Source organism: Geotrypetes seraphini, chromosome 3 (assembly GCF_902459505.1).
Source record: "Geotrypetes seraphini chromosome 3, aGeoSer1.1, whole genome shotgun sequence".
Classification (NCBI taxonomy): Eukaryota; Metazoa; Chordata; class Amphibia; order Gymnophiona; family Dermophiidae; genus Geotrypetes; species Geotrypetes seraphini.
In genome coordinates this window covers 50553365-50580336 of record NC_047086.1, presented here as the reverse complement: position 1 = coordinate 50580336, position 26972 = coordinate 50553365, and the positions used below count along the sequence as shown (strand labels likewise).

Genomic DNA, 26972 nt, shown 5'->3' with positions numbered 1-26972 from the left:
AGGCTTCCAAAATCTCCCTCACAGACTGAGAAACAGGAACCGAAGTCAAGGGGAAAGGAACCAAGCGGTCAGATGTAAAGACTGAAGATTGGGATGTAACAGCGAACCCCGACTCTGAGACAGCAGAGAGGGAAAAACAGGCAGAAGCAGAGGCTCCCTGACACTGAGTTGAAGGAGCAGGGAGAACCAGGGCTGCCGCGGCCAACGAGGCGCAATGAGAATCATAGTGGCTCTGGTCGATTTGAGATGTACCAACGTTCTCAAGATCAGAGGAAAAGGAGGGAACGCATAAAGGAACCTCCCCCCCCCAGTCGAGAAGGAAGGCATCGGCCTCGAGACGGTCCCGGGAGTACATCCGAGAACAATAGAGGGGCAGTTTGCGAGTCTCCGGGGAGGCAAACAGATCCACCTGAGGAGTTCCCCAGCGGTCGAAGACCTCGCGCAGAACCCGGGAGTTCAGCGACCACTCGTGCGGCTGGAGAAGACGACTGAGTTTGTCTGCCAGACAGTTCCTCTCTCCCTGAATGTAAACCGCACATAGGAAGATGTTCTGGGAGACCGCCCATTCCCAAAGGCGCAGGGCTTCCCGGCACAGGGACCAAGAGCCCGTTCCCCCCTGCTTGTTCACATAATACATTGCCACCTGGTTGTCCGTCCGCACGAGGACTACCTGATCGTGTAGCAAGTGGCAGAACGCTCGAGCCGCCAGAAAAATGGCACGAAGCTCCAACACATTGATGTGACAAAGACGGTCCTCTGCCGACCATAGACCCTGAGTCCGCAGACCGTCAAGATGAGCCCCCCACGCGTACTCCGAGGAGTCCGTGGTCAGGACCTTGCGATGCGGAGGAACGAGAAAGAGCAAACCCCCGGAAAGATTGGAAGAGTTGGTCCACCAATGGAGCGAGCGTCTCAAAGAAGGAGTCACCATTATCGGACAAGAGACTGGGTCGCGGTCCTGACGCCACTGCGAGGCCAAGGTCCAATGAGGAAGCCTCAGATGCAAGCGGGCGAACGGAGTGACGTGGACCGTCGATGCCATGTGGCCCAGAAGAATCATCATGCGCTGAGCCGATACTACGGGCATCAGCGAAAACTGGCGACTCAATCAAAGCAGGGCCTCCAACCGAGGGGGGGGGGAGGAACGAACTGAGGCGAACCGTGTCCAGCACGGCTCCAATAAACTGAAGGGATTGAGCCGGGCACAACTGAGACTTGGGAAAGTTCACTTCGAACCTCAGACGTTGAAGGAAGATGATAGTCTGTTGGGTCGCTGAGATAACCCCCTCCCTGGTCGATGCCTTGATCAGCCAATCGTCCAGGTAGGAAAAGACATGTAGCCCCCCGAGATCTCAGGGCTGCAGCGACTACCACCATACACTTCGTGAAGACTCGAGGGGACGAAGCCAGTCCGAAGGGGAGGACCCGATATTGAAGGTGCAACTCCCCCACCTGAAACCGTAAGAACTTGCGGAAGGCGGGATGCACCGGAACATGAGTATATGCTTCCTTCAAGTCCAGGGAGCACATCCCTTCCTCCAAAAGAGGGTATAAAACCGGAAGCGACAACATACGGAACTTCTCCCGGACCAGGAACTTGTTGAGCTTCCGGAGGTCCAAAATGGGGCGTAAGTCCCCGGTCTTCTTTGGGACCAAAAAGTAACGGGAGTAAAAACCCGCCCCCCGCTGGTCGGGGGGTACCGGCTCCACCGCCCGAAGGCTCAACAAGGCCCTGGCTTCCGCGAGGAGAAGAGGAAGCTGGGCTCGATTGCACGGAGAAGCCCCCGGTGGATGTTCCGGCGGCGTGGCTGAGAAATTTAGCGAGTAGCCCTCGGAGATGATCCGGAGCACCCAAGCATCTGAGGTGATCCCGGTCCAGGCCGCATGAAAGGCCCGCAGCCGACCCCCGAAGGGAAGGGGGTCCGGCGAGAGTGCAGAGGGGGCCCGCCCCCATCCGCACATCACGTCAAAAAGACGGCGCCGGCTTGGACGCCCCCTGCGCCTGAGGTTTTGGTTGGCCCGCTCTACCCTGTTGCGGGGGCGCCGGGGCGGAGGCCTAGAGAATACCGGCGTGGACTTTTGCGGGTATCGCCGCGGGGGAGGTCTGAATGGTTTCTGCGGCGGGGACCGAGGTTTAGGACGGACCAAGGAGGCGATGGAGCGCTCATGTTCCGACAGTCGTTTGGTCGCCGCTTCCAGGGACTCGTCGAACAATTCCGATCCAACACACGGTAGATTGGCCAGACGCTCCTGCAAGTTCGGGTCCATATCAACCGTACGGAGCCATGCCAGCAGGCGCATCGCCACTGCAAAGGCGGAGACCCTCGAGGCCAACTCAAATGCGTCGTAAACTGCGTGAAACAGGTACAGATGCAATTGGGACAAGTTGGCCACAAAAGTACCAAAACTTTCCTTATGGGAATCTGGCATGACCCCATGATAACGGGGCAAGTCTTTCACCATGTGTCGAAGATAGGACGAAAATGTGAAAGCATAATTGAGGACCCTGGTAGCCATCAATGAATTGGAATAGAGGCGGCGACCAAACTTGTCCAGGGTCCGCCCTTCCCATCCGGGAGGAACCGCCGCCGAGACCCTCGAGGGCTGTGATTTCTTTAGCGCCGACTCGACGAGCAATGAATGGTGAGACAGTTGTGCTTTATCGAAGCCCTTACATGGGATGGTCCGGTACTTGGATTCCATCTTAGACGGCACCGCTGTGACTGTAAGAGGGGAGTCCAAATTTCTCAGGAAGGTCTGATGGAGGACCTTATTGAGAGGCAAACGAGGAGTTTCTCTCGGGGGAGAGGGCAAGTCTTGCTCCTCCAAAAACTCCTTCGTATACTGAGAACCGGAGACTAAGTCCAGGTCCAAAGCACGTCCCATATCCAGCACGAATTTTGAAAAGGATGAGGGCTTGGAAGGCGGGGAAGGAGTTCGAGAAGCCCAAGCCGCCAAAAAAGAAGGGGAAGCCTCGCGGGAATACCGAGGCTCCCTACCAGTACCAGACCCCGATCCCCACGAGGCCACACCTAGTGACTTCGAGGAGGTCGGGGACCGCCTTTGCCCTGAGGAGCCCCTGTGGGAAGTCCCCGGGGTACGAGGCACCGAGGCCTGCACCCTCCGTCTGGGCGAGGAGTCTCTCGAACCCCCTCCCTCGGAGGAACGGAAAAGCCTCGGATTTTCGAGGCAGAGCTCCGAGACACGTAACGTCTCACCCCCGGTCGGCGAGGAGCGACCACGTCTCCAAGGAGAACCCCGAGAACGCTTGGGCTTCCTTGGCCGACGCCTTGCCCGAGGCCGGCCCGAGAGCGAGGAGCCCCGGGAGGACCTCGATGAAGAGGAAGTGGAAGAGATCCTCCTAACCCGACGCACCTTGTCCCAAGGCCGCACGCTCCGCTCAGGCTGGTCAACCGAGACCGAGGTCGAGGGCAAGGTCGTGGTCGAGGCCGGGAGGGCCCCGGGGGCCGAAGCCGAGGGTACCGAGACCGAGGCCGCCGACGCCGGGGCAGTCGAGGCCGAAGCCGGCTGCAGGTGCGCGAGGGCCCTGGACAGCTCCAAGGCAATAAGCGCTCGGAACAAGTCCTGGAAGATCGGAACCGCCATCATGGCCGGTAGGTCCGGGGCCGGCGGGTGCTCCCTGGAGGGCGACCTCGGTCTCGAGTATTCCCTCGGGGCACCCGACTTCGACGCTCGGGGCGGGGCCAAGGACGACCCACCCGCCGTCGAGGAGCCCGAGGATGGCTTCGTCGCAGACCCTGGAGTCGAGGAAGGAAGCGAGGACTTACCCTGGGCAGGCTTCGAGGTAGTAGGCTTGGATGAAGCCGGTGTCCACGGCGAGGTCGAGGGACCCGAGGCCGAGGTCAATGCCGGGGATGAAGCCGAGGCCGACGTCGAGGCCTTCCCCGCCGCGGAGTCCACAGCGAAGAGCTCCGCCATTCGGGCACGGCGTCGGCGGAGAGCTCTAGACTGAAAAGTAGAGCACCTATCACAGGAATCCGTAGGATGCTCAGGACCAAGACAGATCAAGCACCACCGGTGTGGATCGGTAATAGAGAGCAACCGATCACACCGGGTGCACTTTTTAAAGCCCGTCAAGGGACGGGACATGAAAACCGAAAGGGCCGGGAACGAACGAGGTTCCGCGGCCGCGGCTACTGGGAGCCCCCGGAGCCGAACGGAACAAATTTTTTTTTTTTTTTTTTTAACGACGAAAACTAACAGACGAACTAATAAAAACAACAAAGCAAGCACAGCGACCGAGCGAATACACTCAGCCGCGGTGTCGGAAGGCAAAAGCTATAGAGCACAATTTCCACAGGGTTTCTGGCTCCGCGGAAAAAACTGAACTGAGGACCACGAGGTGGGGATGCGCCCTCTAGTGGGCAAGAAGGCATGCACATGCGTGGTGCAGTGTAGCAAACTTGAAACTTCAATCAAGTTTGCTTGAAAAGCTGTCCGCGCTGGGGCTCCGTAGATGACGTCACCCACAAGTGAGACTATCATGCCTGCTTGTCCTGGGATAATGGGTTTTTGGACACAGAAGGCATGGACTTGGGAGAGAGGAAGGGAGGAAAAGAGATGCTGAGGTGGGGGAGGGAATGTGTTTTTGGACACAGAAGGCATGGACTTGGGAGAGAGGAAGGGAAGGAAAGAGATGGTTGTGTACACGGGGAATAGAAGAAAGGAGAATTTTTGGTCATAGGGAGTGAGGTACAGATAGTGGCATACCAAGGTGGGAGAGGGGCGGTCCGCCCCGCGCCGGGTTTATATCCCAAGAGGGTGCACAGCTGGCCACCCTCCAGTGTTCTCCCTAGGCCGGCAAACTGCGGCTCTTTAGCCACTTGAGTGCTACCGCCGCCATCGGGAACAGGCCGGCGCCAAGTTCTCCCTGCTTTTCCCTGTGGGGCCGACCAACTCTCGCCACTCGCGTCAGTTCTGACATCGGATAGTACGTTCTGGGCCAGCCAATCGCTGCCTGGCTGGCCTAGAACGTCCTCTCCGATGTTAGAATTGACGTCGGGTGGCGAGAGTTGGTCGGCCCCGCGGGGAAGAGAAGCAGGGCGAACTCGGCGCCGGCCTGTTCCTGATGGCGGCAGTGGCAGCCTATTCCCCAGTGGCGGTGGCAGCATTTTCCCAATGGTGGTGACATAGTGGAGGGCAGGGAGAAAGAAAGAAATGAGGGGACAGGAAGCCAGAAAGAAAGAAAGGGGGCAGGGTGAAACAAAGAAAAATGGGGCACGGAGAGAGAGAGAGAAAGACAGACATACAGAACGAAAGAGGGTGTGGAGAGAGAAAGAAAGAAGGGGGCAGGGTGAGAGAGAGAGAAAAACAGACATACAGAAAGAAAGGGGGTATGGAGAGAGAGAAAAAGAAAGAAGGGGCAGGGTGAAACAAAGAAAAGTTTGGGGAGGGAATGAGGTCTGGAGGAGAGGAAGCATACAGGAGGCTGAAAGAAGGGAAGAAATATTGGATGCACAGTCAGAAGAATAAAGTGCAACCAGAGACTAATGAAATTACCAAAGGTAGGAAAAATGATTTTATTTTCAATTTAGTGATCAAAATGTATCTGCTTTGAGAATTTATATATGCTGTCTATATTTTGCACTATGGCCCCCTTTTACTAAACCGCAATAGCGTTTTTTAGCGCAGGGAGCCTATGAGCGTTGAGAGCAGCGTGGGACATTCAGCGCAGCTCCCTGCGCTAAAAATCGCTATCGCGTTTTAGTAAAAAGGGAGGGGGAATATTTGTCTATTTTTGTATAGTTGTTACTGAGGTGACATTGCATAAAGTTATCTGCCTTGACCTCTTTGAAAACCCGCGGAACATAAATGATAATTAACATTTTCTCTGCGTACAGCATGCTTTGTGTTTTTAAAATTTTATTGTTGGTAGATCATTTTGACTTGGCCACAAAGGTAAGGGGGAGGGAGGGAGGGGAGCTGCTTAAAGACATCTAATAATCCTTGCAGGCTTGACTGTGCAGGGAATTATTTTTGTAAAATCATGTTTTGTTATGTGACTGGCATTATTTAGACTTTAATTTCTATGAATGAATAGAATGAAAATGATATAAATTACTTGCTTGTTTTTATGTGCGTGCGCTGAAGGAAAGTGGAGAGAGAGTGGGCTGAGGACGCTGAAGGGAAATGGGGAAGAGAGTGGGAGAAGATGCTGATTTATAAATTGACAATTGTACAGAATATTGTTTCTTTTTTATATTCATCCATAGCTGCATGTTAATGATGTGCTCATATGCACTTATTTATCATCATAACATATACATCATCATTAACATGCAGCTGTGGATGTGTAAGGACAGGCTGAGGAGGATGGATGGGAAGGAAGGAAGGTGCACATATCAACATATCGTACATTTTTAACATGCATGATGCAGCTATAGGCAAGCTGAGGAGGATGGGATCATATAGATGTGTATGTTCAGATATGCGCTCAGATGTGTAGTTTTTTCTGATATATTTATTAAGCTTACAGTATTTATAAAAACACATTTAACACTTGTTACAAAAAATATTGTGCAATTGTGATCTACTTCTGGCCTACAAAGGTCAAAAGAAATCCTTAACTGAGATTTTACATTCAAAAGTGAATTATAGCTACTAGCACTATTATTTATTAGTTATTTATTATGCAGATGTTTGTTAGTTTGTTATTAGTTCAGTATTAGACATATGTTAGTTTAGAATAGGTAGGTATAGATTAGTTTAGGTTAGGGCCCTGCTGAAAGAGTCTACCTTGACGTGGTTGCAGGCTTACAAATCTTTTGGTCAAAGAGTGCGGTGACAGAGAAAAGTATGTTTGTATTCGGCCCATGGAAGAAAGGGGGTCGGGGGGGGGGGGAAAGGGGTGCGTGGGGGGCCCAATAGGATTGCTCAGTAAGGGGCCCAGAAATTTCTGATAGCGACCCTGAGGGTCAAGATAAGGAAATTGGGTCATTAGGGCATAGACAGGGGGTGGGTAAGCAGAGTGGGCAGATTTGATGGGCTGTAGCCCTTTTCTGCCGTCATCTTCTATGTTTCTATGAGAATCCAGGTAGGAGATGCAGTCGGAAAGCAATGAGCGACTGGTCCCCAGCAGTCACTTCTTTTGTTGATCAGCCATCCCAGTCAGTGCTCGATTTGTTTAGTGAATTGCTGCCTGCCTACATTTGAATTCCATTCCCCCTCATTTGCATGCGTGGATCGGATCGGAAGATGATCGGAACAGAGATTAGTGAATCGGGTCGGAGGAAAATCAGGCCGCAAAGGGGTCGCTAAGTGGTTGGTGAATCTAGCCCATAGTTTTTAAACTTGAACTTTCTGCTAGACAGTCTCTGGTAGGCAGGGTCTGGTTTAGTCTGAATTCCCTCCCACTCACCCATCCTTAGCTCATTTCCTTTACTTAGTCTTAATTTAAATAGTCAATTATCCTACTTAGGACAACAGGCGAACTGGTTATTACATATTCTTAATATATTTCATTACTTGCTAAGACTCAAACACTAAATAAAGCATACAAATTATCTTAAGGCTCTCTATACCAGTCTAACATTCCCAGTATCTTAATAGGATTTAATTAAGCAGCTCAATAATAAGATACAGACAATAGTCCAGCAGAAAGAGGGAAGCTATCTAGTCTTTTGCACCAAGTGTCACATGTATGATTATCTCCCAGTTGGTGAGAAATTATATGTGTGCGCTCACTGCAAAGAACTCCCGGCTCTCAGAGAATGAGTCCATTCCCTTGAGGCTAGACTTGAAGAAGCTGAGGGAGACAAAGAGGTACATAGAGGAGACCTTCAGCCCCTGTGCTGCCTTGGAGGAGGGAGGTTTCCTAAAAGGAGAACATCCTGATGATGCAAGAAATGATCCCATAGCCAGGACCTGTCCACCAGGAGACACAATACCCTCTTGCACTGATGATCTATCTCCAGGAGCTTCTGCCCAGAAGGGAGGAGTTAGGACAGTCATTGTAGTGGGAAATTCAATCATTAGGCATGTAGATAGCTGAGTGGCTGGTGGACATGAGGACCGTCTGGTCACTTGCCCACCTGGTGCGAAGGTGTCAGATCTCATGCATCACTTATATAGGATATTAGATAGTGCTGGGGAGGAGCCGGCCGTCTTAATACATGTAGGTACTAATGACATAGGAAAATGTGGGAGAGCAGTTCTGGAAGCCAAATTTAGGCTCTTAGGTAGAAAGCTGACATCCAGATCTTCCAGAGTAGCATCCCTCCTGCCCATTTTTTTTTAAGGAAGGAGAGCAGGGGAGTGGAGAGGTCAGTTCAGGGGGCCCTGTGAGGGGGGATCAGTGCAAGGCGGTTTCACAGTGGCAGGAGGAAGTGGGCATCCCTCCTGCCAATTTTGGCTGGCACGGGAGGGGTCATGGTGGCAGGAGGCAGTGGGCATTCCTCCTGCCTCCATTTCAGAAGGGGGTCGTCAGGGGAGGGTGGCACAGCATTTTTTTTTTTATGGGCTGTAGAAAAATATGAAAAAAAAACAGGCAGACCAACAGGTCTAATAGACCTGTCAGGTTTTTGGGGTCAGTCCTACTGACCTGATTCTGGCATGCAAGGTTAGGTCATCAATTGAATGCCTGGTTTTAATATTAATGATCTCATTCGTATGCCAGAATTGGAGAATGTAGGATCATACGGAAAACCATACAGTAAGCCTATTTAGAGCATCAGGTCAGCAAATACAATCAGTCGCTAAACCAGTTAAACAGGTTTAGCGACGATCGGAGGCTTTAGTGCATCTAGCCCTTAGACTCTTTGCTCTCTGGCCCTCAGGAGCCATTTTTCTATTGTATGTGAATTCTTTGTATCTCTTTTATTTTAAGAGGCACTATTTATGTGCCTTATATTAATTTGTATTCGCCCTAACGTTTTGATTTAACAAAGAAAAAAGTACAATAAAAAATTACTATTATTGATAAAGACTCTGAGTTTTTAAGTTTTCTTTGGGGAAGAGCACTTTATGACCACAGCTGCATGGTAATTTCTAACATAAGCCCTGGGACCAGAGGGTATAAAGAAGCATTCTTGGAGGTCCCAAAGGTTCTGCTCTGCTCTGGGGACTGGCTAATCTGCTCTATGGCTGTGCCTTCTATGAAACAGAGGTGTTCCTGAGGCCTACAACTTGAGTCAGATCCTGCCTGCAACTCATATCTGATTGCAGAGGCCTGAACCAGAGGGCAGCCCTGGCTGTAACTATTCCAGTGTTCTTGTCTCATTATCTCCCCAACCAAATCTCTCCTATACTCAATCTGCTGGGCATCGCTCCAGGTGTCAGGCATTGTTCCAGCCCTTCTGCGACCTGAGAGATGTCTTCCACACTAACTGTGCGGGGCTCCTCCTCATCTGTGTGCAGGCATTGCTCCAGAAGCTAAGCATCACCTGACAGAATCCTCTTCTGCACTAACAGGGCAGACTAGATGGGCCATTTGGCCTTTATCTGTCATCATGTTTCTATGTTTCACCTCTTTTGTATCCTGGGATAAGACAGGAGGCAGCCTATAGGGAACTATGTGTTTACTCCCTAAGGGATTTATGCAATAGTGGGTTATTGTGTATTCCCTAAGCATCCTAGCATATTTAGTGCCTAAATCTCATATCTGCATTGCACTGTCTAGCACTGTAGCTGTCACTTGTTGAACACATGGCCTGGTTCAATGCTTGCCAGGTGTTATATTGCCTAGGGTTTCTAGGTCTTGGATTTTGGGGGGGAACTTAGGTATATCCAGAATGCTAGCTGAAATGTCTGTCCTCATGAGGCTGCTAAACCACTTCCAGCTGATTTGATCTTTTTGTTGGTGGGAAAAAAAAATTACTACGGCTCACCAAAGTAATCAAAAATAAAACAACTAATGAAATATAGCCAGCCTGATGGAAGAACACAAGCAAAATGAGAAAGGTGGTCACAGATTACATAAAACCTTTGACAAGGGCAAATCAAAAATTAAAGGCAATTATTAAATTATGGAACTGGAGCAGAGCTAGTGAAATGCAACATATGTACTTATACATTGTCTGTTGGGTAGTTCATCCACGCACAGTGCAGTACTCGGCCTTTAGTCATATGGCAGTCATGAGGTCAGAAACATGGACGCTCCTTTGCAAGATTACACCATCGAAGAACAATGTGCAGAAGTATACTTTGGGCAGAGGGAATAAACATGTGGAAATTCACCACTGCATATTGACTCAGTATGGACATAAGAACCTATGAATAGCCTTACTGGGTCAGACCAATAGCCAATCAAGCCCAGTAGCCCATTCTCACGGTGGCCAATCCAGGTCATTAGTACCTGGCCAAATCCCAAGGAGTAGCAATATTCCATGCTATTGATACAGGTTAAGCAGTGGCTTCCCCCATGTCTTTCTCAATAACAGACTATGGACTTTTCCTCCAGGAAATTGTCCAAACCTTTCTTAAAACCAGCTACGCTATTTGCACACATCCTCTGATAACGCATTCCAGAGCTTAATTATTCTCCAAGTAAAAAAAAAAAAATTTCCTCCTATTGGTTTAAAAAATATTTCCCTGTAACTTCATCGAGTGTGCCCTAGTCTTTGTAATTTTTGGCGGAGTGAAAAATTGATCCACTTGTACCCATTCTACTCCACTCAGGAATCAACAAACGGTTTGTGTATGGGTGAAAAGATTTAAAGCAGGAAGAACAGGTATAACCGAATAAGGTCCTTCCGGTCGCTCATCAACATTGCACAGAGCACATTGATAGGGCGGATGTCTTGATTAGGGAAAACCGACAAATAATATCTCAATTGGCTGCAAATTTGGATATCGGTTATGGATCTGCATTTGCCGTAATGCATGATGACTTGGGATACACTAAAGCCGGCACACGATGGGCTCCCAAACAGCTTACTGATCTGAACAAGCAACAGCATGTGGAGGTTGCAAACCATATCCTGAGATGATATGAAGAAGATCCGAGTATTTTGGAGAGAATTGTTACCAGTGTTGAGACATGGATGCATCACTGCAACCCGGAGAACAAAAGACAAACCATGATGAAGTAAAGGAAGCGGTGCTTACCTGGCTTTTGACAGCAGCTGAAAAACTTCTTATATGCAGGAATGCAGAAGCAAGTTGAATGATACAAGAAATGTGTCGTCTTGCATGGGGACTATGTGGGAAAGTGATATGTTCAATTGCTTGCAGTTACTTCTATTACGGCTGTTAAAATGTATTTTTGCTTTTAGTTTTTGATTTACCCTTGTATTTTGGAAACCTGTGGTCCTGCATTTAGTGGTGATTTGGCTTGTGCTATTACTACGGGAATGCTTCTTAGTATACACAGCTATACTTATGCCACTATAGAAATGCAGTATTATTAGAAGTTGTGATCCCACAACTGAAATTAAAAAATGGACTTTAATATAGTATTAATTTACCCCCTGTTTTACTAAGGTGTGCTAGCCGATTTGGCACAAGCCAAATATTTGCATCGCTAAAGCGTCCATAGAATATAATGGACAAATTAGCATTTAGCGCGTGCTTTAGTAAAAGGACCCCTTACATTTGTACATATTTTTAAAAATCTAATCACAGTTCATCTTTAAAGCTCTTTAAATATACTAATTGCTTACTTTGCTTTGCTATTATTTTTTCCATAACTTCCTTCAACTCAGAGAGCATCTTGCTGGATGACAAATTCTCATTTTCACTGAGAAAGATGTTTAGATCTCTTGAATTTGATTCCCTTTTTAATTTCACAGAATATACATCACGTTCACTACATTCCAATTCGTTGCACTGAACTCTTGGGAGAGAAGATATTTTCAGCATGATATTAAACTCATTGTCCTTTAAAATCTGCAGAAATAGAAAAAAATAAGACGCCAAATAAGACGCCAAACTTTGGAGGGGGAGGAAGAAATAATGGGTCTGAAAATAGAGGAGAGGGAGAGAGATGATGGACCATGGGATTTAGGGAGGGAAGGAACAGAAAGGGAGAGAAATTGGACACAAGGGATGGTGTGGAGGAGGGATAGAGATACTGGATAGGAGGGTAATTGGGAAAAGAAAAGGAGAGATGGTGGACTCTGGGGTGGTGGGGAAGGAGGGAGAGATGCCAGATGAAAGGGTAGTTAAGAAAAGGTGGATCTGTGGAGGGAGATACCAGACTTCCTGGGGAGAGAAGGGAAGGGAAATGGAAAGGGAGGACAGAGTTGGCAGATGGATGGTTAGCATGCAGAAAGAAGAAAGAAGGAGACCCTGGCAAGCAAGTTATCAGAAGAAAACCAGAGCCTTGGACCAACAAGATTTGAAATATAACCAGACAACAAAAGGTAGAAAAATTAATTTTATTTTCTGTTTTGTGATTATAATATGTCAGATTTGAAATGTGTATCCTGCCAGAGCTGGTGTTGGACTGCAAACCTGAGCTAGGATTTAACAGAGAGAGGAAAAGTCCTTTTTGTTTCTTTATTTTATTTACACCACAGCGCCAGTGTGGTTAGGAGAAGCCAAAGGAGGTGAAAAAGCTATAAAACCCATCAGGAGTTTTGAAAAAAATCACCCAACTGGGCAGGAAAATCGAATTGAAAAACCAATTCAATAGGCTGAATCGAATCGAAATTTTTTTTCCTGAATCTGGCAGCATTAGTTTGCGCTACTGTCTTAGACTTTAGGACCTGGGATTGGGGAGAGATGGCATCCTCAGTACTTTATAATGCAAGTAAAACGAGGATTTGGTCAGACTTTTGAAGAGTTTGCAGAAAAAAAATATTGTATAGGCTGGGGACATGAGACAGCAGGAAATGGGAACTTTTCTTTCTTCTATTTTTGTGAATGGAAAGGCTGAGGATGTCAGAGAGTTCAGTTAAAATATGTGCTTTATAAGAAAATATAATAATGTGTTTTATAAAGTTTATAGCTTAGCTGGCTTACCCAGTGAGGTGTTCCTAGTGGTGGTGGTGGCACCGTGTCAATGTGTTGAGAGGAAGAGGTGGTCTGGGAAATTCTGCTGAGCAAACTCCGGGCCCATTTCCACCCCCCAGTTAGTCCACTCCACTCAACTGGTTCACACACTGAGTGGGTCTTTGGGTGTTGTTTTGGGATCTCTTCCAGTGGTTTATCAGTATCTCCTTCTGGTCCAAAGAAGGAAACTTTGTTATCCTTAGCATTGACCTACAGAATATGTTTGTAACAGCGCTGCTTGTGTGGCATTAGGCTATGTAGTGATCGAAAGAAAAAAACAGACCTTTGCACATTTTTGCACTATATGGTGGGTGTATGAGGAGATTCACATTTCCTGTACAGCTAAGTCCATGTGAAGTTACCTTGTGCTGTATTTGACATCTAGCAAGGTCTCTGTTTGAAAGGAAAGATCTAAACTTAAAAATGAAGTGGCCAGAAGTTATGGTAAAAGCAGATAGTGTAGCTGGTTTTAAGAAAGATTTGGACAAATTCCTGGAGGAAAAGTCCATAGTCTGTTATTAAGACATGGGGGAAGCGTCTGCTTGCCCTGGATCGGTAGCATGGAATGTTGCTACTCTTTGGGTTTTGACCAGGTATTAGTGACCTGGATTGGCTACCATGAGAATGGGCTACTGGGCATGATGGACCATTGGTCTGACCCAGTTAGGCTATTCTTATGTTATGTTCTCATCTGTAGGGGCCTTTGTTTTCACTTCTTATTTTAATGTATTTTTTTTCTGGGAACTTATCAGTGTTTTTTATAATGGGAACAAAAATGGAAGAGAATTAATGTGTGTGAGATGAGGGGGTAACTAATTTCTTCAGCTAAATAATTCAATCCACCTCAACCAGACATAGAACTCATGCACCATTCACACACCCTCGAACCAAAAACGTCAAAAGAAAAAAACTGTTCGACAACCTCCTAGCCATTCGAGCTGCAACACTCGACCCCCAACCCTACAACCAATTGACATCAACCACAGACTGCAAAACCTTCAAAAAGAAATAAAAACCCTGGGAGGCATCACGTGCCTGCCTGTAAGATGGCCGCTTAGCTCTTCTCCTCCGCTCAGCCCCGTTAAACTTATTCCACGCTCGGCCCCCGAAGCTTTCAAAGTGACTGGAAATCGCTCTTAAAACATCGCAGAATGTCTTCTAAACAGGGTAAGACAGATTCCTCCTCTGCCGCGGCTCCCAGCACGTCGCATTCTGCCTCAAAGCGATCTAAACATCAGCCACCATCTCCCGACAAGGCCTCATCCTCCTGCACGCCCGAAATTAACTCCTCAATCTCACAAGACCTGCAAGTTCTCCGCGAACTAATGCAGGAGAATCTCGCTGCCACTGCTGAAATTAAAAATGAGATGGGCACCATAATGTCCCAGCTAAAACACCATAATACTCGTCTAGATCTAGCTGAGGAACGGCTTACAGCACATGATTCTCAATACCAGGCAATCCAGCGTGACTTACATAAGATCACCTCCTTGCAGTCTGACCTGGAAGATTTATCTAATAGAATGCGTCGGAGCAATGTGCGCCTCATTGGATTACCAGAATTAATAGAAGGATCTGATATGATGGCGTTTTTACATATTTTCATCCCTGACACACTGAAACTTCAGTTTTCTCCACCTCTAGAGAGCGCACAGGGTTCCCTCGGGCCCACCATCGCCTGCTAAGCCTCCCAGGCTGGTAGTTATAAAATTACTACGCTACCCTCAAGCCATCCAAATTCTCCAATCTGCAAGGTCTGCCTCAAATTTAATGGCAGATGGCAAACGCATTTTATTTGTTCCTGATGTCTCAAAAACAACTGCTCAGATGCGAAAAGCTTTTCTCTCCATGCGACCTCAGCTAAAGTCCATAGGTGCGCAGTATGGATTATTCTACCCGGCCCGCATGAGAGTGACATACCATAACCAGACCAAAAATTTTGACAATCCAGTGGATCTTCAAAAATATCTGGATGAAACCATAGGAGTCATGACCTGATCTCCTGCACTAAACTGCTTAACCCACTTTTCACTTTGCGGGGCCGCACCCAGCATTTGTTCTGACAATGGGGCTGATTGCGGAGAGATTGCTGAGCCTCTCTTGCCAGCATGCGATCCCATTCTTGGATCTTCATTTGTTTTATTCTTCTCAAGGTCTACAAGCATGTTTCCTGTGTTGTTTTAGTTTTTTCCTTCTTTGCTTCCTCCCTCGTGGATGAGATACCCACCATTGCTCCTACCAGTATTCCACTCTCCTATCTCCATTATCATCTGGATTACACCGCTGCAAGGTCGCCTTGATGACTAAACTTCATATTGTCTCTCTCAATGTTAAAGGAATCAATCATCCAATTAAAAGGAAGAAGATTCTACACTACTTCAAGCACCTTGCTGCGGACATCTGCTTAATACAAGAATCCCACCTTACTCTGGATGAAGCACAGAAACTAACTGGTGGTTGGGTAGAGCATTGCCTTGCCGCTCCAGCTCAGAACAAAAAGAATGGAGTTATCACCTTGATAAAGAAAAATCTAAATTTCCAGCTATCCTCACACAGCTTTGACCCTAATGGTAGATGGTCTCTAATCACGGGATCCATTTTAGGCAAACCTCTGAACCTCTTCAATGTCTACGCCCCCAATGCGGATGACCCTTCCTTCTTCCAAGCTTTTCAATCTCTCAATACTTCTTCTTCGACCACCAACACCATCTTTGCAGGAGACCTCAACTTTCCGATAGATCCCTTCATCGACCGCTCCTCTACTTGCCGTCCTGCCAAACTGAGGGTTCGAGCGGCTCTCACCAAACTCATGGACCTCCATGGATGGTCGGACATTTGGAGAATCCTCCATCCCACCACTAGAGACTACACCTTCTACTCTGCTCCCCATCAGTCCCATTCAATAATTGACTATATTTTGGGCTCCAAAGACATTGTGAACCTTGTCACCTCATCACAAATTCATGATATCACAATTTCAGATCACGCTGCTGTATCCTGCACCCTCAACTGGTCCGCCAATCCTTCATTTCGACAATGGCGACTAAACAACTTTCTTCTACATGACGAGACCTTCCTCTCTCATATCAAATCAGAATCTCAAACTTTCTTTACCAATAACCTCAACTCAGTATCGCATTTCTCAACCGTTTGGGAATCCTATAAAGCCTGGCTTAGAGGTGAAGTAATCAGCTTTTCAGCTTTCCAACTCAAAAAACGTAAATCAACTTTGCATCAACTTGAAACTGATATGCACGCAAGTGAATCCCAACTGTACAATCGACATGATCCTCTTCTATATAAGAAACTTCAACAATTAAAATTTCAATACAACGAAATCTTCAGCTCCCTTGCATCAGCTTCCATCTTTCGTCGATCTGCCACATATTACTCATCATCCAACAAGACTGGTCACCTCCTGGCTACTTACCTAAAAGGCAAACGCTCAAAAACCAGATCACCCACATCAAGTCCTCTGATGGCAGCATTCACACTTCTACCAAAGATATGCTAAATGATTTCCACTCTTTCTATGAAGAGCTCTACTCGTCTGATAATATTTCATCTGATAGTTCCATCACTGATTTTCTTCGTCGACTGAACCTACCTGCACTATCAGAAACACAGCAACAATCCCTTCAACAGCCAATATCGTTGGATGAAGTTATTCAGGCCATAGCCTCTCTACCTTCAGCCAAAGCGCCTGGTCCTGATGGCCTCTCATCAGAATTTTTCAAATCGTTTTCTACCCTCCTCACGCCTCATTTACTTTCCTACTTTCAAGATCTACAATCAACTCCACATGGACTCAATCGCTTTCTAGAAGCCAATATCATCATTCTCCCAAAACCGAACAGAGACCCTCAGTTAGTAAAGAATTATCGCCCTATATCTTTGTTAAATAGAGATTATAAAATATTTGCTAAAATTCTTGTGTTTCGCTTAGAAAAAGTTATGTCTTCCTTAATTCACAGAGACCAAGTTGGTTTTATGAAGGGTCGCTATGGAGCTGATAACACTAGACTCCTATGCCATGTACTTCACTTTGCCCGGACGAGCACTACTCCAGCTGTTCTTGCTTCACTTGATGCTGAGAAAGCGTTCGACAGGGTAGAGTGGAAGTACCTTTTCGCTGTCCTAGCTCAATATGGTTTCCCTCCGTCCTTCATTCATTTAATTTCACTGCTTTACCAGTCTCCCACTGCTAAATTAATAGTTAATGACGAAGCCTCCTCGCAGTTTCCACTCCACAGAGGCACCCGTCAAGGTTGTCCAATGTCCCCTCTTTTGTTTAATTTAGCCCTCGAACCTCTCCTAACAGCCATCAGACAGTCCACAGACATCAAAGGCATAACTATCGCCAATATCGAATTTAAAATCTCGGCTTATGCAGATGATGTCCTCCTGTACTTGTCTGACCCGGAACCCTCACTGACCTCTTTAATGCAATTGATTACTTCCTTCTCTTCGCTCTCAGGCTATAAAATCAATTGGGACAAAACAGAACTCATGCCCCTCAATGATTCTTGCATCCCCTTTATTTTCTCCTCTCAACCTTTCACATGGGTCTCTAAGGGAATCAAATATCTTGGAATCACTTTCGATAGGGACCTACCTTCCACTACTCAAGCAATCTGCTCCACTCTTCTAAGTCAGATTTCCACCACCCTGTCATCTTGGTCTCCCTTACATCTCTCTTGGTGGGGCCGTCTCGACTCTTTAAAAATGGTTGTGGTTCCGAAATTAACATATATCTTCAATATGTTTCCTCTATTGCTCCCCCCTATTGTATACAAAAAACTGGAAGCTAGAATGCTTAGTTTTCTATGGAATGACAAACCCCATAGAATCTCTCTTAAAAAATTGAAAACCCCTACTTTACAAGGCAGAGTCAACTTTCCAGATCTCTTCAGTTACCATAAAGCCTTTATCCTCAGACAAGGGGCTGAATGGCTTGTATCCCCTTCCCCCAATGATCACCCCAATTGGTTGCGCCTAGAAATGTCTTTGATGTCTCCCTTTCCGCTGATAAGACTTCTGGGTACTAACTACTCCCCAAATCTTTCCCGTAATCCCATCATGGCGACCACACACAAAACCCTCATGGACCTTGATGCCCACTTGGACACACCTTGGAACAAATCTTCCTTTTGCCCTTTATGGTATAACAAATGTCTTCTGATAGATAAAAAACCCATCTGCTGGCCTTCCTGGTTTCAACAACAAATTTGGGACCTTGGATCCTTATGTCGACCAGATAGGTCTTTTCTTACCTTCAGTGAGGTCATGGATTCCTTCTCAATCAAAGAATCTCATTTCTATAAATGGTTACAGCTGAAATCTTCCCTCAATAAATCAGGCCTCTTACCTATTCCAGTAAACTCTACTCCCTCTTTATATTCCCTTTCCCATCAATTTTTAGCACTAGGTCACCTGCCAGGACCTAGAACCTGCCAGGAATGTGAGATCCGCCCCCCCTACAATTCGATAAGAAGATCAACTGTTTTTACACCTAAGCAGCAATAGGACCAGCCGCCACTACTTTGCCACGATCCAGCCAGACATATAAGATCTTCCCCCAGCCCTTACCAGCTAGTTTCCAGGCTCCAGAGAGGTGAGGTGCGTGGGAGCACTGCTCCGCCCCTTACTTGAACACCGGGAGACTTCGGACCTACAAAACAAGCCTCCGAACGGCGTGCAGCCGTTCGGCGTGCCGACGAAGGCGCCCTTCCAACCCACTGCGTGACCGTCGAAAGCCTTCCTGCCTTTACAGTTTCGGTTCGGGCGGATCTGCCTGCCACTGCGCCTGACCTTTTCCTTCAACCCCCAAGGTCCGCCGAACAATCTCTCCTCCCCCAGCGACTTTACAAAAACAGAGGAAAGAGGTAGCTTTCCACCTTCTTGCTCCCCCTCCCTCCTCATTGCTCTAAGTTCCTCCTCCCCCTCCCTCTCTGAATTTTGTTAGACTCAAATCGTCTGTTCTTATATTGCACCCATTACTGTGATCCTTGCCCGTCCCCTTCACATTAATAGCTAGCCACTATACCGAACTGTATTCTTCCCTTTGTTCCTGCCTTAGCGCTATACCGTTCAACCACCAAAGTTGTATTTCATTGGAACTCATTGTATTTCATTATATTTTATTGGAAATTGTTAGATGCTAAACTGTACTGTATTTTACTGGAAACTGTTAGATGCTAAACTGTACTCCTTCCGTGATCAGTACCTGAACCCCCTCCCCGCTCACCCTTCCTCCCACTAACTCATTTAAGTCCCCGCCCAGTCCTGGCTTCCCGACAGTGCAGCCTCCCCTTGCTAAACCCCTCCGATTAAGCCCCCTCTGCATACGATTCCGCATGGAATACCCTATTGCTCAGGTTCCAAAAGATAAATAGTTTCAGAGGTAAATCCGCTCTCACTGCTGGGATTCGGGTTTAACCACTCTTTCCCCCCAGTGTTATCCAAAAAAAAAAAAACAAAAAAACTCTCCCTACTTAGCAAACTGTTTCACACACGACTCAAACAAGCCCTGCCTCCCAGCAAAAAAGGCTCCCCAAGCTCAAACATGAAGCCTCCCTTTTGGCTCCTATTTCTCCTTCTCTGCTCTTCTCTTAAGATCACCCTCTGCTTGAAACCCCCTTCCCCCAATCTACCAGACTCCCCAAATGTCACTAATACTTGCCCCAGCCTCAAAATCCCCACGCTGTTGCGCACTAGAAGTCACTCTCACAAACATAAACCCCGCAAAGCCAACCTCGCCTATTTAAAGCCTGTGCCCCCCGCCAACCTTCCCAACTATGCCCCTGACTCTCTAACCCCAGTCCCGATACTTTACTGCAACGCCAGATCCGTATGTAACAAGACCCAAATTATGAAAGATCTCCTCACAGATTCCGATCCTGGATTCTTCTGTATCACAGAGTCCTGGATCAAAAAAGATGATTATTTTACACAAAACGAGATTTGCCCCCAGGGCTACCAAGGCCTCTTTTCTCCTAGACTAAACCGAAAAGGAGGCGGATTGGCACTCCTCTACAAATCTTTCTTCAATGTTGAACTTCTCGAAAAAGGCAGCCACCACTCACTAGAATATATGCTAGCCTCAATCAATGATGAGCTCCATCTACACCCACTAGGTATCTTATTACTCTATCGCCCGCCCACCCCCTGGAGCAATTCCTCCGAACTTGTTTACGAGACCATATCTAACGCATTCCTTAAGTTCCAAAGACTACTGATCATCGGAGATATCAATCTCCACCTTGATGACACCTCCAGCAATGATGCATCCGATTTCAATAATTTCCTCATCTCTCTCGGCCTCTCCCCCCCTGCCCCCTCTCCAACCCATGAAAAAGGCCACACACTAGACCTCATCAGCTTCCTCGATCTCACGGATTACAAAACTTCAACCGATGACATCCGTTGGGACCACGTTCCCTGGTCCGACCACTACCTAGGAACCTTCTGTCTCCCCATCTTCATGTCTCACCTTGGAACCTCTCCTCAGCCCTCTAAGTCCATTACTTTCCGCAAGAAAATTTCAAGTGATCAGTTCTGGTCCAAATTTCTTGACACTCTCTCATCCAATCCTAAGCCATCAGATTCTGCAACCAACTGGCACAATTGGACCACTCTCTCAGAATCCACCTACCAATCTCTCGCCCCGCTGTCCACCAAAACCATCTCCTACTCCCGTAAGGCCCCCTGGTACCTTCCACAACACAGGATGCTAAAACAAAAATGTCGATCCCTGGAACGCATCTGGAAAAAATCTAAATCCCCCGCAGATAAACAAATCTGGAGAGTCAACATTAAACTCTACAACAATACACTCAAAAGAGCTAGGAAAAATTTCTATGGTGACAAGATCTCCAGTTCAAAAAACCAGAACAGTATGCTGTTCAATATCTGGCGCTCCTTAACTCCCAACACCAACCCTTCTATACCTCCCTCCTCCCCATCAGTGGACCTACTAGCAAACTTTTTCAATGAAAAGGTCACCGCCTTGAGAAGCTCCTTCCCTCCCGTAGTCTTCTACAATCCTCTGGTGCCCGCTTCCCCCGATCCTACTACAAAGGTCCCCACCCCCGTCCCAGTCAACAGATCCTGGACTACCTTTGAGCAAGTATTCGATTCGCAGGTCCTCAAACTCTGCCTGAAACTGAAATCCTGTAACTGCACCTTGGATCCATTCCCATCCTATCTATTTGAGAAAATACCCACACAGGCCATCTCTTCTTTCACCATACTCATAAATTCTGCCCTATCATCGGGCCTCTTCTCCCCTGAAATGGGACGCATTGCACTGACCCCCCTACTGAAGAAAGCTGACCTAGACCCCTCCTCCCCATCCAATTATCGCCCAATAGCAAACATTCCGCTCCTAACCAAATTGCTAGAGTCCATCGTCTCCTCCCAACTCTCAGCCTACCTGGAAAGATTCTCTGTCCTCCTACCCTATCAATACGGCTTCAGACCCGACTTCAGTACCGAAACCCTCCTGGCCTCCCTAATCTCGAAGATCCAACAATTTCACTCTCACAAAAAATTTGCCGTTCTCCTTCAATTCGACCTCTCTGCTGCCTTTGACGTTGTCCACCATGACATTCTAATCTTCCTACTCTCCGAGATAGGCATTAGTTCTACAGTCCTTGACTGGTTCTCGAACTTCTTACGTTCTCGCTCTTACACCGTCACCAAACATGGTTCCTCTTCCTCCCCATGGAAACCGACTTGTGGAGTCCCACAAGGCTCCCCCCTTTCTCCCATCCTCTTCAACATTTATATGTCCTCCCTGAATCTTCTCCACCTATCCCCCCTAGAAACACTCTACACTTACGCCGACGATATCCTGGTCCTCATCGAGACCGACGCGAACCTCACCAATCTCGCAGCTAACATTTCTTCTTGCATAACCAAACTTCAATCCTGGGCTCACACTGTACAAATGAAATTGAACGAGTCCAAAACTAAACTACTTTGGCTCGGCCCTAAACTTGATCAATTACCCACTTCCATCCCACTGCCCACAGGCTCCTCTCTACAGCTGGAATTCTCTAGCAAAGTTCTGGGCATCACCATAGATTCATCATTATCCTTCAACGACCACCTCAACTCCCTGATAAAAAAATGCTTTTGCAGCCTTCACATGCTGAGGAAAGTGAGATCCTGCTTCCACCAAAAACACTTTGCCGTCCTCGTACAATCCATTATCCTCTCCAGATTGGATTATTGCAATTCCATTTACCTAAGCTTAACAAAGAAAAGCCTCCACAGACTCCAACTAATCCAGAACACCGCGGCCAAACTTATCTTCTCAAAAAGTAAATTTGACCATGTCACACCGCTCCTATCCAAACTCCACTGGCTTCCCGTTATTTCCAGGGTCTACTTTAAATGTGCCTGCCTAACCTTCAAGATCCTCCATGGTATCCTTCCTCCTTTTATCCCTCTATCCTGGAATTCCTCAAATCCAACCTCCACTAGATCCACTCAAAAATTAAAACTATCCTACCCCTCCTTAAAAGGCATCTCCCTTGTTGGTAAACTTGGCTCTTCCCTCCCTTTCAGAATCACTCAGCTCTGGAACAGTCTCCCTTCCCCTCTCCGCAATTTGAGCCCCCTTCTACCATTCCGTAAGCATCTGAAGACCTGGCTCTTCTCCAGAACGTAACCCCGTCCCGCTCCTGGCACTCTCACACCAACCTCTCTTCTCTCATACTTATATAATTCCACTGTAGTTCCGTTCCTTCCCTAACCATGTAAACCGTGTCGAGCTCCATCTGCGGAGATGATGCGGTATATAAACCCAAGATTTAGATTAGATTAGATTAGATACAGCATCACACTTTTATAAACTTCTCAAATCCCTCCTTCCTTCCTCGTTAACCCCATTACACTCCTCATGGGAAGTGGACTTGGGGATTCAAATATCCGATGAAGTCTGGAATATGGTTTATAAATCCACTTTTCGAACGTCCCGCTCTGCATCCATCCTTCAACATATGTTTTTCTTGCTTCACAGAACTCCGTGGACCCCAGTCAAATCTCATAAAATCAACCCCACTTACTCCAATAAATGTTGGACCTGTCAAACTGAAGTTGGTACTCTTAAGCCCCTTCTTTTCTCTTGCCCAGCAATCAGCTCCTTCTGGTCCTCAGTTTGGGCTACAGTTTGCACAGTCTTCCAGATCAATATTCCACTGACTTACCAAATGCTCTTACTAAAATCTTCCGCAATATCTGGTGATCTCTCAGACTCCGATCATCTTCTCTTTGATATTTTACTCACCTTGGCCTTAAAGACTATTCTCACTTATTGGAAGGATTTATCCAAAGCTTCACACTCACATTGGTGGAACCTCGTTTGTCTCATGTACAGAACTGAAGCGTATTTGGCGAAGTCCTCCAATAGGTTTCCTCGTTTCCAGTTCAGATGGAATCTACTGAAACTCTACCTGCACTCTTCTCTCCCTTGAGTGGACCCTTCTCTAGTCTTTCTTCTCCCTTCCCCCCTTTTCTTTTACTCATCTACTTATTCGTCTATCTACTTACTCATTCATTTGTTTATTTATTTTCTTTTCTTTTCTCTTTCTTTCTCACACTTATTTCTCTCTCTCCCTTTATTTTACCTGGAACGTGCTTGTTTAGGTAGTTAGGATACAGTTTGTTGTATTAGATATGCTATGAAGAAAATTTCTTGAGGAATGTATGAATCCATGTTCATGTCCTGCATTTCATTTTCTGTTTTTGTTGATTCCATTCATTGGCATATCTTTTGTTTTCCACTATTATGGATTATTTTATTCCATACTTTGTAATTTTGTAAAAATTCAATAAATAAACATTGACTAAAAAAAAAAAAGATATGCTATGAAGAAAATTTCTTAAGGAATGTACGAATCCATGTTCATGTTCTGCATTTCATTTTCTGTATTTGTTGATTCCATTCATTGGCATATCTTTTGTTTTCCACTATTATGGATTGTTTTATTCCATACTTTGTAATTTTGTAAAAATTCAATAAATAAACATTGACTAAAAAAGAAATAAAAACCCTTCTATTCAAAAAACACATAAAACCGAACTAACACAATCAGAACTGTCCCAAGCATCACCTGCAACTACTCCATATGTACTTCTGATGTCATGACAATTCAGACATAATTTATGTTATGTTATGTTATGTTATGTTGGAATATAAGAAAATTTTCACTGCCTGTTTCTATTCTGACCATTTATTCCGTTTCATGGTCATTACAAAAAATATTTTTTTACATGGAGGGGGGGGTCAAAAAATGATGGGCCCCGGGTGCCACATACCCTAGGTACGCCACTGCGTGCGGGTTTAGATCCGCGAGGTCCGTGCTTTACCCCCGAAGAAACAGAACAGGCTGGAGCCTGAGAGAGAAAGAGGCCTTAGGATAGGATGGGAGGGAGGGGGGACTTCTGTGACAAACACTACAAATAAACTTTGCAGGATTTTGAAACACTGTGGGCAGAATTCCGCTAGCGGGAAGTAACTTATTGTAGGCACTGTACAGACGGCGGCGTCTCACCTGGATCTCCTCCTCCCAGCTGGTGCAGACTATCGCGAAGGGGCTGAACGCGTCGTGCGTTATCATTTTCACCAGCGGGATCGCGCGAGCTGCCGCCTCGCGGGAAATGGTCTCCGCGTGCTGCCTGAGCGTCTCGGCCAAAGCAGCGAAGCACGGGGCAGGGCATGACCCACCTTTCCTCCTCCCTCTCGCCGGCTTCACTGACTGAGCGGCGTCCACAGCGTCCTGGCTGCCGCCTGCCCCCGCCTCCTCCCCCCTCCCTTTCCTCCTCCCTCTCGCCGGCTTCACTGACTGAGCGGCGTCCACAGCGTCCTGGCTCCCGCCTGCCCCCGCCTCCTCCCCCCTCCCTTTCTCCTCTCCAGGTTGCTGTGGAAGAATGTTGCCCAACATCGCCGCCGCCGGCCCCGCTCTGTCTCGCTCGCACGACTGGGTCCTGCCCCCGTTGAGCGCCGCTTTCCCCCTTGCCTTCCTTCGGCCGTCCGCCTGCGACTGATCCGGGGCCTCTGTGCCCTTGGCCGCCGCCGCCGCTCCCGGCTCCGCTGACTGAGTTTTAGCACCAGCGCCCGCCGCTCTGCCTCTCTCTTCCCCTGGTTCTTGCGAGGGAGTCCCAGGCGCCCCATCGCCGCCTTTCCCTTTCCTTCTCACCGGTGACTGAGCCCGGTCCTCGGCGTCCCCGCCCGCTCGCCTTCTGGCTTTCGTTCCTTCCGGCCACGGTGTCTGAGTCTTGCCGGCAGTGCTCGCTTTCCCCGTCCCCCTTCTCTTTTCTGCCTGTTCCGGTGTTCGAGTACTGTTAGCTCTCCCCATCACCCTTCCCGCCGGTTCCGGTGTCTGAGTCCTGCCGGCAGTGCTCGCTTTCCCCGTCCCCCCTTCCGCCGGTTCCGGTGCCCGAGTACTGCCGGCAGTGCTCGCTTTCCCCGTCCCCCTTCTCTTTTCTGCCTGTTCCGGTGCCTGAGTCTTGCCGGCAGTGCTCGCTTTCCCCGTCCCCCCTTCCGCCGGTTCCGGTGCCCGAGCCCTGCCGGCAGTGCTCGCTTTCCCCGTCCCCCTTCTCTTTTCTGCCTGTTCCGGTGCTCGAGTACTGTTAGCTCTCCCCATCACCCTTCCCGCCGGTTCCGGTGTCTGAGTCCTGCCGGCAGTGCTCGCTTTCCCCGTCCCCCCTTCCGCCGGTTCCGGTGCCTGAGTCTTGCCGGCAGTGCTCGCTTTCCCCGTCCCCCTTCTCTTTTCTGCCTGTTCCGGTGCTCGAGTACTGTTAGCTCTCCCCATCACCCTTCCCGCCGGTTCCGGTGCCCGAGTCCAGCCGGCAGTGCTCGCTTGTCCCCTTCCCGCCGGTTCCGGTGCCCGAGTCCTGCCGGCAGTGCTCGCTTGTCCCCTTCCCGCCGGATCCGGTGCACGAGTCCTACCCTGCGCCTTGTCCCCCGTCCTACTGAGACAGAGACGGCCGGTCGTCCCTATAACCGAGAGCTCCTCCGCCCACAGCTTGACTTCAGTTCCTGGGCAGGGAAAACGAAACTTTTCTAAAACAGGCTTTAGGCTTGCTGTGCCAGTAAGACTGGTTGTACAGTAGCGAATTGTAATTGCAGGACGGTTCTGCCAGCAGTGCTTAAAGGGGTTATGGGTAGGATTGGGAGTGCTTTTATCAATCATGGTAGATGCTACTGATAACTTTTTATAAACGTATTATTAAAATAAACACTGTATAACCTCCCAAATTTTCCTGCAGATCTGAAGCTGGTTTGTGCTTATTATGTAAGAGTATGTCCTGCACTGTGGTCAGAACACATCTGTTAGGTGTGAGATACACACTCACATAACAGATGCACAACAACTTGTCCATGTGGGGTGGTAAAACAAAACATTTCAATAAACTACTGTGAGCTTCAGCAATCAGGAGCTGTACAGGCACAGCTCCCTTCCTCTTTTATAGGGCTACTGGGCACACAAAAAACATGCATTTAATTTGCATAATATTTGTTCTGAATAGAGAATGACATGGGAGTGGGCTCCTGCCTTAAATTGCAGCAAACCACATTAAATCCACAGAAACAGGAAAAATTGCAGCTGGTTTACTATAGGAATGGGAGCAAGGCCTTTTATCCCAGGACAAGCAGGCAGCATATTCTCTACATGTGGGTGACGTCATCTACGGAGCACCGATCGGACACTGTCGCAAGCAAACTTGCTTAAAGATCTTCAAGCTTGCGAGTGTACCGCGCATACACATGTGTCTTCCTGCCCGAGTCAGGGTGCGCGTCTCCTCAGCATGGCCTCAGTTCTTCGTTTTCCGCAGAGCCAGAAGTCCTGTTCCTCTGCTCTGCGAGATCGGAGTGCCTCTTGCACCGCGGCTTGCTTCAATTTTTTTATTTTCAGGTGGGTCGCTGTGCGGCATGGTTCAATTTTTTTTTAAAAACCCAAAACTTTACTGTGTTCGTTGTTGACCCGGAGCTCTGGGCGCGGCTGCAGCGA

The 26972-nt window shown here is 47.7% G+C and overlaps 1 protein-coding gene across 5 annotated transcripts in view; it reads right to left on the bottom strand.

Annotated features, from left to right (window-relative positions):
- Positions 1-25942, bottom strand: part of LOC117358224 (cyclic GMP-AMP synthase-like) — a 66198-nt gene extending 40256 nt beyond the window's left edge. For 2 of the 5 annotated variants that reach the window (XR_004538970.1, XM_033939899.1), the window contains exons 1-2: positions 25158-25942; positions 11619-11844 (exon numbers count right to left, since the gene is read on the bottom strand). Coding sequence is in view for 4 of the 5 variants with exons in the window: in XM_033939899.1 (XP_033795790.1) it covers positions 11619-11844; positions 25158-25772 (841 nt within the window). In the remaining variant the exon portion in view is untranslated. Of the gene's footprint in view, positions 1-11618; positions 11845-24512; positions 24749-25157 lie in introns of those variants that run through there. The other 3 variants (XM_033939898.1, XM_033939901.1, XM_033939902.1) reach the window with 3 other exon arrangements.
- Positions 25943-26972: the final 1030 nt, after the last annotated feature.